At 40.2% G+C, this 19,884-nt stretch overlaps 1 protein-coding gene across 4 annotated transcripts in view; it reads right to left on the bottom strand.

The window, feature by feature from the left end:
- Positions 1–19,884, bottom strand: part of FRMPD4 (FERM and PDZ domain containing 4) — a 210,177-nt gene that overhangs the window by 54,860 nt on the left and 135,433 nt on the right. For all 4 annotated transcript variants that reach the window (XM_083734128.1, XM_083734125.1, XM_083734126.1 and 1 more), the window contains exons 3-4: positions 7,060–7,220; positions 5,403–5,505 (exon numbers count right to left, since the gene is read on the bottom strand). In XM_083734128.1, coding sequence (XP_083590254.1) covers positions 5,403–5,505; positions 7,060–7,220 — 264 coding nt within the window. The remainder of the gene's footprint in view (positions 1–5,402; positions 5,506–7,059; positions 7,221–19,884) is intronic.

Genomic DNA, 19,884 nt, shown 5'->3' with positions numbered 1-19,884 from the left:
TATGCAGTCAAAGGAAATAATAGTCTTTCAGCATCCTGTGAAACCTCATGTGTTCAGCAACAAGCACCATTAGTGTCAAATAAATCCATGTTTATGATTCAAATGCAGACTCCAGGTTCTTTAATTGTTTGGGAAAACAACACAGAGAACCATAGGGATATATGCTAAACAATGTGACAATTTGTTTTAGAGGAGTGTTACTCACTTTTCTCATGTATGAAATAAAACCGACAGCACAGAGATTCAAATGAGAAATCAAAATGTTCTCAACTGTGCCACATTAGCAATTAGAATATGTTGCGGCAAACTGGGAAAAATTGAAAACTTTCTTAAAACAGTAAATTAGTCTCAGAGAGACCATTTCAGTTACTCCCAGCAAAAAGTACTCATCCAATGATTGGTCTATAAAACATTAAGAACACTACCTTTCCTAGGGAACCAACAGGCTTGAACCAGGAACTCTGTCAGTGAGAGTCAAGTGTTTTACTCCCTGTGCCAATGGGCAGCTCTCAGGTAAGTGGAATGTTTGGACTCATTTTGCTGCTATAAAGTACTATCCAGATAATGGCCAGAAAGATGTACTGCAGCCTATCAGCCCAGGCCACGTGGACCCAGGAGCCAATAGGGGACCAGCTAGTCTTATATAATTGCTGCCTCCTGAGGAAAAAATCAGAGTAGCTGCTTCCCTTCCACTGCAATGCTGCCTTTGGAATATCAGCCACCTGTCTGCCTGTACTATACAGGGTAGACAGAGGTTAGATTGGAATCTACGAGTAGATTACTGGATTATTTTTGTAGATCTGACAGGCTGACTCCTGTAGTAACTCAGATATAGGCCTGTACTTGAATATACAGCTCATCCAACTAGCACCTGGCATCATTCTTGAGCCATTATTTTGGACCTAGCTCCATCCCTCAAACTGCTAATATGCCCATAATAGCCATAAAATCTGAAGCTTAAGCCAGGTAAGGCAGATTTAGCTTTAAGTCCCCTAGCATCACAAATCTGTGGATCTCTAACTTCATTCCATCACCTCCAACAGGTCTGTCAGTCAAGTCCCCTTGGCCATTAGGTGGATGCTACACCTAACGGTCAGGGGTATCTTTACCCTTTTACACCTAATGAGTGCAGGATACTGAGTAGTAGCCTCAGCTGTCCCTGGAATACAGCAGCAGGAGCACATAGTCAAGCACTGTTTGCTCAGGATATTTGTGCAAGGAAAAACATTCACAAAGGACAGAAAGGATAAGTGGTCACAATTTCTTTGCATATATTACGTTATAGGATTTGGCAGCTGGTTTCAATGCTGGCTGCAGGTCTCAACCAAGCCTGTGGTTTCCTATCTACAAGAGGGGAGTTTGTCGTAGAAGGAACTGCTGAACTGGTCAGAGCAGCTTGTTTGCCAGGCTAATATGCCATAGGTGGACCTGTAAGCACACTCTATTTACATGAAGAGCAGGCCATGTTGCCAGAGAGATAAATGGGTGGGCCTTCCCCTTTCTCACCTGGTCAAGTGTTAAATCAACCTAGAGGCAGAAGAACAATAGCCAGGGCTAGTCCCTAGATGAGGTTGTCTGGGGCTGGAAGGTGGAAACAGAGAGGCTTGATTTTATCTCTGTGCTAAAATGATAGCTATGGCTTTGCAAACCCACCTGGAAGCCTTCTGGGGAGGCAAGATCTGTTGGAGTGTTATTGCAGTGAGCCCTTCCATCTAATGCTCAAGGGCTGCCACCTGTCCTGTACAATACAGGATTGTCCCATATTTCAATGTAAAATGCTGCATCTGTATTGATACAGTTTTGTCCTATATTTTGGGTCTTTTCTCTCTCTCTCTCTCACTCTCTCTCTCCCCCCCCCCTCCCAAGTTAGGGATCCTCTCCAAATGCACGTGTTTGCAAGGCTGCAGGAAAGGTCGTGTATTTAAGCTCTGGGTAGCCAAGCACAGACAGATTTACCAATTCATGTGTATGTGTGCGCACGACAAATTCCAGAGGGGCCATCCTGTTAGGCTGCAATAGACTCTAACAGATTGCTTTGAAGTCACTTTAGTACCAGATTGAAAACAAAAACAAAAACCCAACTGCCTTGTCCTTTATCTTGCCAGAACGAAGGTGGCAATCCTAGTTCAAGCTGTATATCTGTGTAAATGAAGCCATATATCCTACAGACACCACAGTTGCCACTGACCTTCATTCCAAAGAAACCAAACCTGGGTAAGTGCTCAAACCCCTGAAGCCTCTCATTGCTTGGAGATGAGGGTGTGTGCAACAATACAAACTGAAAATCATACCTCACTCTTGGCGATTAAAGGCATAAAATTCCCTTCAGTCATTATTTGTATTGTACACTTTGCAGCATGCTCGACATGGAATAAATGGAGCATTTTCTGGGGGGAATGCAGAAGTCTGCTATGGTGTGTGTTGATACATACATACATACATACATACATACATATTTAAAATCACTCTAATTCCAAACTATACTGTGATTAACTTTAAGACACCAGAACAGGCACCACCAGCATAATAAAATCAGTAGCAGCTGCTGCTATGTAGCAACACAGCAGGTTCTTTAAATAGACCTCAGCTGCTTGGCATGCACGTTAACCACTCTCCTTCTGCAGTTTAATAATATAGTAAGAATTGAGCTTGGCTTTTAGAAGCAACTTATTCCCTGTTTCTTTGCTTGTAAAAGAAGCACCACTGCCCCTCTTGTAAAGCACAAGTCTGGTTTACAGATACTGATATAAGCAAGCCGTTTTCTTATTTTTTGTCCATGGGGGGGGGGGTCATTCACCTGCGGGAAAAGAAACCCAGCAGAGCAAAACGCAAGAAGAAGGGCAGTTCAGTGTGCCAAGGAATAATGAGAGCTTACCGATGCAAACTATACTATAACACTATCTGAGCAACTGGGCTTCAAAAGGCGACGAACACTCTAATTAAGCATGGTCAGCATAGCAGGAGCCCAGTAAAATGAGAAATGTGGATGAACCACAGTTCATTATTTTTTAATGAATCTACTTGGTAGTCTCTAGACCTTTAACTTCACGTTCTTCCAGAGAGAGTTTTCCTACAAGAAGGCTGATCAACATGAACTGTGATAGACTCTCAGTCAAAATTCCTACCGCAAGGCAGGAGTCAAAATGCACACATTCAAAAATATCACTTCAGATACACATTTGGACTACAGCTGGAGGATCACATTTGTAAATCTTTTGGGTCCAAAAACTACTTGCCTGTAGACACCTAAGGACAAGAGTTCCTGACCAGATGCTTCAGTGACATGCTGCTTTTCTATGATTTTTTTTAACCTGTTAAGCAGTAAATAATGTAATCATGTAATAGCCAGCAAATAGCCAATTATATGTAGAGTGGATATATATAAGACGAAGCATTAGAGGAGAGCTATTATGTTATTGGCTCGGTATGCCAAACATTTAGAAAACTGCAAACACTTTGCACCTCCCCGGTTTTGCTTACTGCTACACTGCCAGAAGCTAAGCTATGGTTTCACTTAGTGATACATACAAACCTGGGCCCTGTGGTGTGTCTAACCCAAACCCTGGTTAAAACTCATGGTTTGTTTAGGGAAAGACAAACCATGAGCCCAGGTTTGCATGTAACATTAAGCCAAACCATGGCTTAGCTTCCAGTAGCAAAGCAGCAGCAGGGGAGGAGTGCAGCAGCCCTGGTTTTCTAAATGTGCACCAACATGTTTGCTCATTCATATTAAGCCATAGTTTGGTTTAGTATTACTTGCCAACCAGGCCATAGTTTCATTTTGTTAACTTTCATTATTTTGTGCAGAAAAATCATACTCCTTGGATTCATGTATCTTTCAACTTTATTTTTTAGAGAGAACTGTGGGTGCAGGAATGGGGGAAGGAAGGGAAGCCCAGTTTCTGAATACATAAAAGTACCCAAATCATTTATAATCTTGGGCTATGTTGCCTCACAGAAGGGATGCCCCATCACATTGTCACCATGGATTACTTTTTGCCATGATGTGGTGATTGTACTGTACTTTTCCTAATCATTCCAGATGTCCCCATTGAGACGATAGTAAGCTCTTTATGTGGAATGAAGTATTATGTAACTGTAATACAGCTCACTGAAACTCATTAAAGGGAAGACAACTGCTGTCAAAAGTCCCAGCGGCAGGCAGACACAGGAAAGAAAGGGTAGCATTCTACAGTAAGGACATCACCATCGCAGTATTCCTCCAAGAATTCAGTACCACTTACAGGATCTGTTTACAATTGCCTGACTAAATTGGTATCAAAGGGGTTACACACAGAATTAGCCCTGCAAAATGCATGGCTCATCTAGGATTCTAGAATGACAGAAGTTTGCTTAAAAGACCTACAATCAACTGCCTGAATTCGCCTGCAGGAAACTGCATATAGTCCAGGAATGCATACACCATTGCTTTGAAGCAAAAAAAGAATCTGATGCCTAGGATGGAGTACAGACTCCTGAGACTCTCTGCTTTCATTTAAAAACTGAATGTCTCCAGTTCTTATGAAGGCTGAGAAAATCATGGAAGTCACAACAGGACAAAGTAGAAATTCCGAGGGGGGTTCTGCTCACAGCAAAACTCCTTGTTCTTCCTTCATAATCTCATATTCCTTGAAGCTGGCTTCAGTAAGTTCCCAGTTTCCATGGCTCTCTTTCTTATAATCCTTCTGTCTTTGTCAAGATGATTCTAATACACAAGTACATATAACTAGCTATTAATTTCATACTTGTCACCTGCCAAGCTGTTTCACTAGTAATTTGTTCAAGTCGACAGCTTTTGTGTCTGCCATAGTCAGACTGTTAACCTGTATAAAATCCCTGCTTGTCACAGGTGGTCTTGGGGAGTAAAAAAAAGAAAACACCTTTAAAAAGCCATAGATAGCTTTTAAACAAATTTTCTTTTCACAGACTACAGTTTTTCATCTTTTCCTAACATCACCAACACTTGGGCAACCTAATTCCAATATATGTAGAATAGGAACAATGAATGTACCACATACAGCCATATACAATATTTGAAAGCTTCTTCCCCACACAGAGTTACAGTTCCCAGAGTGGTTTAATAATCCATCCATCTGGGAAATACAGCTCTATGAAGGGAATATGGGTCTCTGAACAACTTTTAGCACCCATAAGAAACTACAGTTCTCGGGATTTTATTTGAGGGAACACATGGCTTTTGAAAGCAGTATAAAAGCTGAATTTGTACCTCAGGTTTGAGGGTAGGGTTGGCTTTCTGTCTTGTGGCTTATAGCTAAACCAATAAAATTATTACCTACCTATTAATACTACTAATACTGAATGCAAAAGTGAAATGGTGTTTATCAAACCACAGCTTGCTAGAGTAGTTTATTACTCAAAATGAAACAAAAACAAACAACTACCTGACAAGGTCGATGACTCTCTCCCTTGGGGCAGTGTTGACAGGCTCATCATTAATCATTATGATCTGATCTCCCGGTATAAGTTTTCCTTCAGAGGGACCCCCTATAAACATATGACATTCAAGCACAGATTATACATCATTTCAAATGTGCCAATAAAACGTCTCTGTTAGGCAGATAGTAGATATTCATTATATATTACTATGATGGAGATGTGAAGTACCTTCTACATCCAGATCATCCTTGTTGAAGGCTAGTTTTAATCATTCAAAAATATTAATTCACTTTGCTTTTAAATTGCCCTACATGAAAAACAGATCCCTGGGTGGCTTACAAAATATTCTATAAAACAGAACCCAATCTCAACAACAGACACAATACAGCTCTGTTGATTCTATCATAAAACTGTAACATCACCAACAAGCAAGTGAGAAAATGGTTTTTTAAAAAACATCATTTCAATAGATTCAGCAGCATTACATCATAACAGTAAGATAATAATCAAAATGATAAATTTCCACCAAAAGCTTGCGTGAACAGACATGTATTTAACTAGATGCTGCAAATCTTGAAGTACAAGGACCAGCCACAGCACTGCAGGGGGGGAATTCCACATTTGGGGATCCACTAAGGAGACGGTCCTATTCCACTTCACCACACAGTGAGCTACACTCACTAGTGGGATACCCAAAAGGACCATCTCTACAGATCTCTGGGCTTGGCTCAGCTGATATAGGAGGTGGTACTCCTTCAAGCATTTTGCGCTGGAGATATCAAATATCAGTGGGAAAGCAATGATATCTGCCCGTCCACGTGAGATGTATAGATATACAATCAAAACTTGCTGACAGATCAAAGAATTGTACCAATAGTAGTTTTAGTATCAATTTCAGCTTCTTATTTCAGACTTCTGAAATTCCCTCCTGGCACATGAAGCAGGGATAACGCAGGGATGGGCAGAAGCTAGACCAGGGTCCACTGGTAGATCACTGGGTGGTTTGCAGTAGTTTATCAAACATTTCTGACTTCCAAGTAACAGCAACATTAGTATTTTTTTACTTTTCAAATTAGCCTGCTAAAATGAAGAAACAAGGCAAAAATGGGAATGGATTATGAGCTTTGTTCAGGTCCTGAAAGCAGGAATTCCTGAGCTCTTTCTTAATTCCAAGTGTATGTCCATATTGCATTTGTACTTGATTCTAGCAAGTTGACCTAGGGGTTCTAAGGGTGGGAGGAAGAACCGAAGTAGATCCTGGTTAGGCTCTGCCTAACCACAGATAACCATCTACCCTTGCACACTTCCCAGAAGTGTGGTCCTTGTGCTTTAAGAAGCATCCAAGATATCCCAGATCCTGGGATACTGAGTAGGTAAAGCAGGCCAGGTCTGTAAGATGCTGCTCTCCATTATTAAGTGACAGCCACAGTGGAGGAATGATTGATAGTAATGTGCCACCTGCTAATTAATTTAAGATGGGGAAAGAGCCAACCTAGTCACCAATATAAGCTTTAATGTTGATTATGGCTGTACATTAGAAGGATTCACAGCAGAAAGCAGAAATGTTGAAATCATAATGCAGTCAGTTACACACAATAATGAGATCCATTCTTCTGCTAGGTCATAAGTTTTAGAATAACTCAAACATAGAAGGAACCATACCTGGTGTGACAGAGCGCACCACCACAGGCTTTTCACTGCCAGCCACAAAACCAAATCCCAGCACTGGATCTCGCCTCATTTCCACTTTCCGAGGGGCTGGAGGTGTGATTTGGCAGCTGTCTAATCGTGGGTCATCAAAAGGGGCAGACTGTGTTATGTGACTAAGGGGAAAAGAAACATAAAATATATATGTTTGTTATCTGTTAAAGGTTGCTTACCTAGGTGGCAGAGTGACATGGTGATAAAAACTGAGGACAAAGTCATATTACTTTAAAATTCATCATTTTATGTTGAAGAAATGAGGAATAAAACTTCAAATCTACATAAAACATCCTAAGTACATATCAGCAGAACACTCCTAATTGGGTTCACCTTGTGCCTTCTTGGTGTTTACACAATACATGCAAGTCCAGTCGAAGTGTTCCAGAGAGTAATAACCGTAGTAAAGTTACACTTCAGTACATCAGCATGGACACTTTCTTACCTAGTAAATAACACACAGGGGGACTAGCAGATACGGCACTGGTAAATTTAATTCAAATTTTGTCTCCTAAACCAAGGTTTGGAGGCTGCGGTGGAGTGGATGGAAGTGGGATGGATGAAGGTGAATAGTGAAGGGGAAAACTGAATTCAGACAAGTTGGAGAAGAAGGATGCTGAGATCCTGAGTAGGGTTAATTTAGCTGTGATACAGTGAACTTAGAAAGCTGCCTTACACTGATTCAGACTATAGGTGATGGTAACGCCATCTGATCAGAAGGTTCTTGGAAGTGATTTGGCAATGATTCTAGAAAATAGGCTATTATAAAATGTAGGTATTATAAAGAGCATTCATAATAGACACCAGCTATGTGTGAGAAGATGTTCAGGAGCAGTCACATCAATGGCATTCCACCCATCAGCCAGGAAACTCCCCAGAGCTATCTGGAAGCCATCTGGATCAGTCAACTTCCAGGTGTGGAATATTCCTATATGTCAACAGAATGTTACCTGCCCATGACAAGGAGACAGTTGTAAAATCTCCCACTTTCAGGTCACCCTCTCTTCTTGCCTGGCTAACAAAACCAAATCCAAAGTGTGTCAGCATGAATACTGACATTGCCCAGGACTAAACGTGCGGTTGATCAGCACCGTGCCCAAGGCAGCAATCTGTCCAGCTCACCCAACACAAATTACAAACATTCAGCCAGACAGGAAACCTGGAAAGAGCGATAGATGGACTTCTCATAGACTACCACAACCCCCTCCAAAACCCTATATCCTACCCTGATTTAAATTTTCTATTGTTAAATTTGTATAGTATTTAGATCTCTTTTCAAAGTCAACTTAGACCTTCCTGTTAAAGTATTAAAACCAGGAGGAATAAAATAAAAACACTGGAATAATGTGTTTGTTATGTATTTATCTCTCTACCTACAAACTAACATCACACAACAAACCATTAGTATTTGGCAGTCAAATAAGTACTGTGAAGTTAACATCTTCTGATCATTTAAGGAAAATGCCTACAGGGTGTAAAGCAAAGCAAAGCGAATTATCATGAGGACTCTTGTATGAATACTTTGTCTGCTCAATCAGCTAAAAAAATATTCATTTCTAAAAGTCAACTTCCCCTGTCCACAATTCTGCATTTATAATCTTCCTTTTCTGCCCTTTCGCTAGGAAGCTCAAGGTGGTGTAGATATGGAGTCGTCAGACAGTCTTACATCAAGGCAACAAATAGGCCCAGACTAGATTACATTCAAAATGGCTGCTTCGTTGTCAGGTGCCTCTCATGCCCTGGTTCCTGCATTTTCATCCTTACAGTGTTTTACTCAATATATATACTCAATATATAGGCTATATGACAACCACATCAGGTGAATGGGAAACTTCGCATCAAAGCAAGGGGAGGGGAATTCTGATTCCCCCCCCCCCTTTCTGACAAAGTGTCAATTCTATTTGTTCATAAGCTTCTTCAGCGATTAAATCCTCTGAAGTTAGGTCATTTTATAGCGCTCTATAAGTAGAAGCCATCTGGATGAGCATATGGTAGAAATGTAATTAGAAAGGGGTGGGGAAAAGGATCTGTTTTTTGTTTTTTATATAAAGTCCATTTTCTTTTTTAAAATAAAGTCACATACAGCTTTTACATAAAATTGATCTTGGTCAAATCAATCATATACAAACATGCCAAAGACTGCCTTGCCTTCCTCATACAAAATGTAGAACATCTGGACCTAAACACAAGAAAGCAGAAATACATCTACAAACCTGAACAGAGAAATGGTGCATAATGACTTATAACTGGGGACTTTGGTATTTGTTTTTTTCTATATTGCAATTTCCCATATACTTCTGAACCCCACATAAATGTAACTCATCTCTCTCTGGTGTATACTAGCGAAGTTGTTGTAGGGTGCCCAAGGCTGAGAGAAGAACTCTTCAGTGAGTGAAGAGGTCCTTACGAAAGTAGGAATCTCCTCCTGTGAGTGGGAACGCCTTCCATTACATCTCACACTATTTTTTTTTTGTATGGAAGCCTCTCTGGCAAATTTAATTTGAAGGTTGGGATAAAAAATCCATTTAAACTTGAAGTTTCTATTCACAGAATGAAAATGTTGGACGCAGCCAATTATGTCGCCGAGTCAGCACACTTAGTAATCACTCTGAAAGGGCATCAAGGGAATCACTCTTAAGTTGTACAGGTGTACATGGGCATGTCCAGATCATATCGCATCATGCATTGCATATGTAGTACATACCTTCATGTGGAGTATTACTAAATTTGAAATTGTGTGAACACAAGCCTTTGAGGATTTTTCTCTGTTCACATTACTGCTGATATGTGCTTATGCCATCTTCCTACATTATTAGTCAACAAACTTATGCTTTAGAAAAGAAATTGGCCTGAGAAGAAAGAGACTGAGAGCTATTTTTTCACCTCCTAAAAATGCATCAGTGAACCCGGTTGCAGAGTCTTAATGAAATGCAGTTTACAAGATGAAGTAGAGTAAAGTGGGCTGGAGAACTGAAAACACATGGTAAATTAATTGAGGTTGAAGGGCTCTGTACTAAAGTGGAATGAACAATTCTTGTTAGTTGTGTCTGTGACAGGTTTCATTCTAAGGGGAATGACAGCAACACATCTGCTTAAATTGAACCTCAGTCTACAAACAGAACTCCAATATGCCTTCAGGTGATGTTCTCGAGCTTTTCTTCATCATGAAGAACAAGGCACTGATGTGTCTAATCTATCATGAAAAAACACCTGTAAGCCCAGCAAAACTGATATACATGCATACAGACATGTGTGTTTGTGTGGTCTAGACATTAGAAGACTAGAGTACACAGTACTCAAATGCTTCTGAACAAAAGTTCCCAAACCAGTAGCATGTAATCAGAATGCTCTTAACATTTTTGCAGCAATGCCAGGCAAATTTACTCACTAGTCACTTTAGCGACAAGAGAAGAGACGATTATCACACTTGACATTGCATGTAGACAAAGTTCAGGTTTTTAAAAATGCAAACTGCCTCAGCTGTGGGAGGGGCTGGATGTGAATGAGAATAATGGGGAATTCTCCCTCCCCAAAGCTTCCGAAGAGAGGTTCTTCTCAGGCCTGCTCTCAAATGTCTAGTGCAGTTTGGCTCATAGATTGCTGTCAACAGAAAATCTAAACAGTTGTAATAAAGTAACTCTTATTTATTCCTCTCCTTAATGTCCGTTCGCATATAAATTAAGTGCAGAGATAAACTACAATAATAAATACATCTTGTATATTTAACAAGACACAGAGATCACTGTGCTTAAAGACCTTTGCAAACATTAGCTCAGCAAATCTATAGGACAGGCCAGTATCCCCATATGAGGAGTTGCTTTAATGGATTTTGAAATGTATGCATTGCCTTCTTATTAATTTATGTTTCAACTATTAATTATTTATTAATTTATGTTTCAACTATTGAGATACTGGAGGCTGATTGTTTATGATTTTATGCATTGCAATATTTTTGTCAGTTTGATATAAACTACCTTGAGCATATATGGGAAGGGGATATGCAAATAAAACTGGTGTTTGCATTATCAGATGGGATGCGGGTGGCGCTGTGGGTTAAACCACAGAGCCTAGGACTTGCCGATCAGAAGGTCGGCGATTCAAACCCCCACGATGGGGTGAGCTCCCATTGCTCGGTCCCTGCTCCTGCCAACCTAGCAGTTTGAAAGCAAGTAGATAAATAGGTAAACGGCGTTTCCGTGCGTTGCTCTGGTTCACCAGAAGCGGCTTAGTCGTGCTGGCCACATGACCTGGAAGCTGATCCCTCAGCCAATAAAGCGAGATGAGCGCCGCAACCCCACAGTCGGCCACGACTGGACCTAATGGTCAGGGGTCCCTTTACCTTTACCTTTTGCATTATCAGAAGAGCGGGGATAATGGCTTGCCTAAGTGAGTTCACTGGTAAGTTTAGACCAGGGGTAGGCAAACTAGGGCCCGTGGGCTGGATGCAGCCCAGTCGCCTTCTCAATCTGGCCCGTGGACGGTCCGGGAATCAGCATGTTTTTACATGAGTAGAATGTGTCCTTTTACTTAAAATGCATCTCAGTGTTATTTGTGGAGCATAGGAATTCATTCATTCCCCCCCCCAAAAAAATATAATCTGGCCCCCCACAAGGTCTGAGGGACGGTGGACCGCCCACGGCTGAAAAAGGTTGCTGACCCCTGGCTTAGACCCTTCTCTGCGTGTGTTTATGTACACATGCATGTAACCGCTATGCAACTGAGGTTTCCAGCTTAGAATGTGAAAGGGAAAAGTCCAATGACATGCAAATAGGTGACCACACTCATTCATGCAAAGAGGCTTGTTGGACTGTAACCGTGTAAATGGCTTGGATATGCTGTACTGTGAAATGTCAGGAAATTACTATAGCCAATGCTGCTGTTTAGGCTCCAGATGTTACTTGTGTATAACTTACTTCCCCTCCAGCCAGTTTTTCTTCTTTCCACTCCTTCCCTAACAGTTACTTCAAAATAATTGAAGTGGAAGTAATGTGACATTTGGATCTTGACATTTACATTTGGGGTAATCAAGGAAGCATTGCAACTCTCTAATGAAACAAACAAAACAAGAAATGAGAGTAAGATAATTCAAGTTATTTCAGGGTTTGGGTTGAGTTCTTTTTTTAAAAAAAACAAAACCAACTTCTAGAGCAAAATATGCTACCCAACTGTTTTCCATTAAAATTGTGAAGCCTTCTCTTCCAACCTTTCTCAAAGTCAAAAGCAAATGGTTTTATTATATTGCATTTGGCAGAAAGCCACATTTCGGAGCTGGGAAAATCCTAAATAGACTGCATCAATTTTTGTTACGGGCTGTGACAATGATATTTTGAGAATTATATTCCACTGGAGTCATCTGTACTGAGTAAACTTTTGAGCACTCAGGACTGGGAAGTCTAAAGTTCCAAATGTCTTAAAAATGTCATAAGTCCTGTGGATATGTAATGGCAAGAAACATCAGATCCTGAGGTGGAATGGGAGGAGCCCAGAGAATTGGAATTAGGTGACCTTGGGGAAGGTCCTAGCAGGATGAAGGAGGTGAGTCTGTAGAGGTGTTCAGTAGTCCAGGGAATGGAGAGCTGGATGCAGGAGAGGGACCAAGAAGGTTAGCAGAGGAATGTCCTTTTCCTCTGACACTGGAGACCTCCTGCCAATGAGGAATCTCCTCCTTTGGAGGAGGCAACTGAGAGTAAATCTGATGAGCTGGTGCCACCTTTGCCTCTGTATCCAAGGACACAGAAACACCAGTGCTGGCATGAACAAACTTTGCAAACCCAGGCCACTTGAGGTATGCCCATTTGGTTGCCCAGTCCTGGGACAATGGCCACTTGTCATGCTACATGCTGTGCCCACCCTGTCTTTTAAAAGAAAAGTACTGGGGTGTGTCACTTGTTGGATCAGTGTCTTAGTTTGCTCTTGGCTATGCATCTCTACCTCCTCTGCACTTGTTGCCCTGTGGAAACTGAGCTTTGCCTATGCACTGTTTTGATTAATGCATAAGGGCTTTTGGAAGCCGAGTCCAATTCTTCATCCAGCACTAAGGCCAGGACGCAAAAGAATAAAATGAAATAATATAATTCTGATGGAATATGCACAAGATTTATGTATATTAACTTGTAGATTTTTGAATTGCATTTGGTGAAGTCCAAATGAAAATGAACAGCATAATTGGCAGAACAACACTTTTAATTAATAGTGACATATTTAAGTTGCTCAAGTTAAATAACATATTAATATCAGGAAATCTAATAATTTATTAATCCCCAATTAAATTAGCATGCCTCCTTATTAACCCTAATTTAACAGAAACTTTCTAATGTAATTGATCATGACCACCACCAAATGCATGTCATTTACTGAATTCAATCATAACTTTATGATAAAATATTTCTCAGAATTAGGGCCTCAATTCCAGAGTTCTTTAGCACTGGTTCATTGTACTTAGCAAAAAGTAGGAGATAGGAAATCCCTATGCCACGAGCAGAAATCTATTCATGGTAGTTAGGATTAAAGCCAGAAAGTTTTGCTGTCATTTCCTCCTTCTGTGATGGCCAAATTACTGGTACCTGTGATACTAAACATGTCAGCTTTAAAAAACCCCCAAAAACCCCCAGCAACTGGGAATTAATTTTCAATTGGCACTGCAGTATGGGGGGGGGAGTTAACCCTTCTTTCCCCAGCTACAATGCAGATGAAAATTCTTATTCTTTGCTGCCTCCAATGAAATTATTATATAGTTGCAATATAATTGTGTTATCAATAAATAATCTGTGACCTTGAGAATACCCATATGTAACCCATTGCTTCATTTGCAATCACAGGTATAAGACTTTAAGGCAAGTTTTAAGGTCCTAGTTGCTAAGAGATCCTTTGACTTAGCATAAAGTCACAGGTATAAGACTTTATACCTGTGACTTTATGCTAAGTCAAAGGATCTCTTAGCAACTAGGACCTTAAAACTTGCCTTACTGAGAAAATCCTGCAAACTTATCACTTAAGCAACTGTGCTTATCACCATGAATAATGAGCCCACAGTTCCATCACATGCAGCCCTTAAATTGTTATTCACAAAAGTAGGATTTTTCTTACTTTCCTGCATATTGACAAAAGGTTTATAGTACCCATTCAAAGATAAAGCATAACCAAAATACACTGAAGTTGAGGCGCTGTTTTTTGTAGTTTCTACTTAAACTCTTCTGCATAGAAAAAAGGGAAAAGGCTACCATATGAGACCTAAACTCAAGTTACTAAGTAGAAGAATTGTTGCCTCAGCACAAATCTATACAAAGATGGGCTTCAGTAACCAAGGTAACAAGCCAAACAAGTTCATGTAAACTTAGTATATAAATAAGGCAAACCTTTTGAATTTAGAAAAACAAACAGTAGTTAATAAAATACACAAAACACACTTTCATCAAGGCAGGCAGAAGATATGATTACATTGGTTTAAGAAGCTATTCCCACCCCCCCCCCACCCCACACACAGTCTAGCTTATAAACCAAACAAATTGAATAAAAAGTGAACCTGGAAGATAAAACCAGTATATTTAAACACACTTTTGCCAGCTCAGAGATTTCATTCTGTCACAGAATCCATAAATTTAGTTGGACAGTAATACCATTTTATGAAGCCGCATTTCATTTCATTTTCTTTTGTGAAAACCTTGACAAAATATTTGACAAAGAACAGATTTTGCTTTCTTATTTCCATAGAAACTACGGCCCCCAGGAATTAGCAGAATCCTTTTTGTCTTCAGACCACAAACTTGTCAGAAACAGAGAAAAAAGCATATCCCAAGCTGGCCTGAGAACTGGAGTGGGCAAACTGGGAAGTAGTAGGCTAAATGTTTTTACCCTTGCTTTGGAGCCCAGTTTGCTTTAAAAGAAGCATTTTGAGTGTATGACATAAGTAGGGCTTGCCAGTTGACCAGAAAAAACAACTGTATAAGATGTAGCACACCATCACTTCCAGAAAATGCTGCCTCCTAAATCTGTAAGGTCAAATGACTGAGTAGATGTGTGTTCAAGTACAGACTCAACAAAATCAGAAGCAGCTTATGCAGTACAGACACAGGGAAATGAGCCTTTTGGGGGGCTTCTTGGCAACCTGTTCGTTGTTGTTGTTTTATTATTATTACACTTATTAATTGCCTTGTAAACCACCATAAGTTACACATAAAAAAGTTAAAAACGTTAAAAACCACAAATGCATTTAAAACAAGATGAAAGCCCTAACACATGGAAACACGTGGTAAATACTGGTTTAGCCAGCTGGGGAAGCTTGTCAGGATAGTGGGTACCTGTCGTATTGAGGCACCTAATCATAAGCCTGCATTTTTATCAAAGCTTATATATTGCAATCAAGGCTTGTATTTAAAAATGAGCTTAAAAAAAGGATTTTCAAATGTTTCATGCCAGGCAGAAAGAACCTTGGCAAGAGGTTTTTCTCCTAAGACAAGGGGGCCCCATTGATTTATAGTAGAAAAACAATTCTCAAAGTCATAAAAAGGGAGAATTACATATGCTGCCCCAAGGCTGAAAAAACACAATTAAGAATGGGTAAATAGTAAAATAATACCAATGTGCCTCCCAGTAAAATGAGCCAGATCTTCTTTCTAAGGTTGAAAGGCCAAGAGCAGTGAAAAAGGCAACTGGCTTGGCTAGAAGAAAAGAGAGCATTTTTGGGAAATCTTTTAAAGCTGTTTTTTACTGAGTTCCTTTTTACTTTACAAAGGCTTTATTCTTTTAAAAGGCTACCTATGATAAATGAATGAAATATATTAGCTTAAATATATTGGCTTAAATGTAATTATGCAAAGGATTTAAGGAATGCTAGATTCTTATTTCATATGGTTGTAAGAGTTGTATTTATCCTGAAATTAAGTCAGCCACCAGTCTAGCCCCCCTGCTAGACAGAAGACGCCATCCAAGCACTCTTGATATATAGTTGTCTGGCATTTGTTTAGAAACCTTAAATGAAGGAAATCTTTCAATGTTGATGTGAACTCAAGATCCTTGACATCTGTTGAACATAAAAATGTAAGATTAAACATTTGTTTTAGAAGGCAATAGGGCAAGGAGGGCAAGAGGTGAGCTGGTAATTAAGATTCCATGTAAGATATATTATTACTTATTTGTCACATATATAGCTCTTTGTCTCCCTTATAAGGGCAAGGAAGTGGGTGTATCTTTTGTGGGTGTATCTTTTGTGATTGGTTCTACCAAACAGCCAATAGGAATTTCAACCAGGCTGATTGGACAGAGGCAGCCACAGGAGGAGCAAAGGGGGCTGGATTAAGGGAATATAAGTGCTGGCCAGGATGGCAAGAGGCCAGGCCAGAGCTTGGTAACCATATACCACTGAGCCTCTCATTTATTTGTCTGACAAATAAATTATTATTTTAATTTCTCTATTGCTGCGTTGAATATTTCATTCCAGCTAAGCGTTAACCACAAGCAGGGTGCGGTGCTACAGTATCTCGACAGGAATGCTATTCCACAGAACTGGGGCATCCACACTAAAAGCCCCGCTACAACTTACTGTGGAGTTGGTTTCTGAGATCTTTGGAAGGAGGATTCTTCCGCGGTCTGCAGCAATCTACTGGGTGTATAAGGGATTAGGCCAGGCTTCCTCAACCTTGGCCCTCCAGCTGTTTTGAGACTACAATTCCCATAATCCCTGAACACTGGTCCTGCTAGCTAGGGATCATGGGAGTTGTAGGCCAAAAAACATCTGAAGGGCCTAGGTTGAAGAAGCCTGGATTAGGCAGTCTGCTTATTGAACATTCATTCTGCTTCCTTTCGCAGGGAGGTTAAATGACCATCTGCTTGTGTCCCGTAACCTGAATCTCATCCAAACTGGGGCTGATGGGTGTTCCGCCAGAATTTCTTGACATATCTTTAAACTTGAAAGTGTAAATAAAGGGGGGGGGGAATCCATTGAATGCCCCCTTTAGAAGTATGCCATCTTCTTATAGCAAAAAAAGGTATGATCTTTTGAGGGAAGTGGTGTTGTTGCACAAGACCTCCCAGTCAATTATTGTGCAACCAGAATTTGTCAGTATGTGATTTTCACCTCAAAATAGCAACTGCCTGGAAGTGCCTTAAGTCCCTAGTCACATGCATTCTTTATAACGGGCTGAAGTGTCATCCTCATTTGCTTTTGGTGCTCTCAGGTTGCATCAGCTACTTTTGCCTACTGAGTTCTCTCTTTCCTAAATCCTTCCGGCCATTTCAACAATACCAATGTAATCTTCAGGTGAAATGAAAACAGTCCTAGCCATGCTGAAAGCACTTAATTTGCTTTCCAAATCATGATGCAAATGCTTTCTTCCCCTTCCTGGGGGTTGGAGGAGCAGGGCAAGGAGAGAAGCAGAAGGAAGAACAATTAATCCTTTCTGTCAGTATAAGAGTGTGCAGCAATGTTTTGATCAGACTCTCAGAGTCACAAAGTGAAGGAGTATTTGTGATTCATAGCAGGCAAATTCTCTGCAGCAAAATTAGCTATTCATCTCCATTCTTAAAGGAGCAAAACGGGTTGCAGCCAAACTGTGGGCCTCTACAGGCTGTTAAATCATTCTGAATGCTGGACTGCACTGAGAACAGGCACCCGGTAGTGATTAGTTGTCAGTAATCGGTACTGCTGAGTTTTTAAAAAGAGAGAGAGAGAGAGAGAGAGAGAGAGAGAGAGAGGATCCCGTTATAAAATCCTGCATGAAAAACCATCCTAAGCAGATGCAAGGATTTGTGTTTATTTTTAATGACTGCATTTTGAAGAGTTATTTGTTCATAAAATAAATCATGAGGCACAGAACAATCTTTGAAGCCAAGAAGCTAAGACAGCCATACTCACTAAGAATTCTTAAGGCAATTCTATTCAGGTTATCCTAGCACCACACCCAATATAACTAAGGTGCGGTTGGCATTGCTAATATTGCCCCTTCTTTTTTATTTCTTGGCCAATAGTGTGTGGTTGATTAGTCTGAGGAAGTACAATACACAACCTTCAGAAGAGAAGACCTATCACGTTTTTAGTTGGTATCAGTCAAACATAGATTGCATGAAGTGTAGCTGTTGTGGCAGAAACAAGTTCTATCCTCCACTAGGCTGCACCAGTTCAAAATGCAGGTGGGAGATTGCATTTTAAATGCCCCTGTCTTGTTCACTGGACTCCAGCTACAACATATTTTACCTCTCAAAAGAAATACAGTACTTTCAAAACCCGATATTTGAGAAATGAAGTTTGCACTTCAGTATCAAACCAATCCAAGCCACTATGGTTCTCACATATGCTGCTGTACTCTTAAAACTCCTTTTATTTTTGGGCCTCCTATATGGCTTTCTGTTACACTTATATCAGCAGCAAGTATAATCTGTCCCAGAGCATAACTAGGGAAGGAGAAAGAGGGGGCACCTGCCCTAGCAGGCTCTTGGAATTCAAAACAGCGTGCAATATATTCACAGTGGTTAAAATAGTGTTTAATTATGTAGGTCAGGGTCCATGTGTCAGCAATTATTTTATCTGGGCAGGCAGAAGATGGCAGCATACAAACCTGGATATGTTAATTGACTTGTTACTGCTGCTCCTATTTGTGCAATTGTGTAAACTTCCAAAACGCCAATAAAATATTGCTGATGCACTGAATTTCTTGTCCAAACATTTATAGCCCATTTTACTGCTTTTACTTTAATAAGATTGCAGGTGTACTTCCTTTTTAACTTGAAAGAAAATTGCTGGGGTTTTTTCCCCTTGACCATTTCTTCCCATAAATAAATGAGAAACTACATTTCTGCAGCTGCCTTTCGATGGTGGCAAAATGGCTTTTTGGCAGAGCTGTCATCCATCATATTGTAACACACTGCATTTAGCAACTACTATTTATAGTGTGTCTGATGCCAAAGCAATTTTTCAGAGCATGCACTGACTTGAGAAATGTTATTGTACAAATCCATTGGTCCAAATGGGCATTGGCAATTACCTGTAGCTCCAATTTATTTTATGTAAAATAATGGCTTCCCTTCATTGGGGTCACTTAATATAGTTATGTTTTCTAGGGGCAAATCACTAAGATTCTAGGATAACAAAACAGAACACAACTAAGACTGACAGAAATATATATAGTCCACCGTGACCAATTCAAGTGCTATTTGCTTTTTGGAGAATCACAGCCTGGTAGCTTACAGAAAGAAAGAAAGAAAGAAAGAAAGAAAGAAAGAAAGAAAGAAAGAAAGTGTTGTGTATTGAGTCAAAGGATTTTATATCTGTATTATTATTGTCTGTATTTGCATTAGGGTAAAGTAACTGCCTTTTGGTTCCAGAGGGTACAGCTACTATTGGTTCATTTAAGCTGCTGTATTTGGATCCTCTGTCTTATTGGTTTCCTCCAAAAGGCAGGACTGTGATTGCCTGATATTGTTCCCTCCAAAATGTATCCTTTCTAGCTAGTTACCTGTCCCTATAAATGTAGCTCTCCCCACCTCAGGTCTCAGTCTTGTTTGCTTTAATAAAGAAGTGTTACTAGAGAACTGTCTCCAGAATATTATGTCAAGAGAGCTGAAATCACAAACCCCACGTCACAAAAGAAAGAAAGAAAGAAAGAAAGAAAGAGAGAGGGAGGATCACATTAGCGATTTTGAAAAAAGGAAACCATGCTTCCAGTCCTGACAAAATCTTGGTACTTGAAAAGTAGAATAAAAATCCCAAAGCAGATTAGTCAAACTACAATGTACATGTCCAGAGTGGACACAACAAGCAAAGCAGGCTCTTATAGGGGCTCTCCTTATCTTCCT

Source organism: Podarcis gaigeae (genome assembly GCF_964106915.1).
Source record: "Podarcis gaigeae genome assembly, chromosome: 4".
NCBI classification, from domain to species: domain Eukaryota; kingdom Metazoa; phylum Chordata; class Lepidosauria; order Squamata; family Lacertidae; genus Podarcis; species Podarcis gaigeae.
This window is presented reverse-complemented; position numbering and strand designations above follow the sequence as displayed.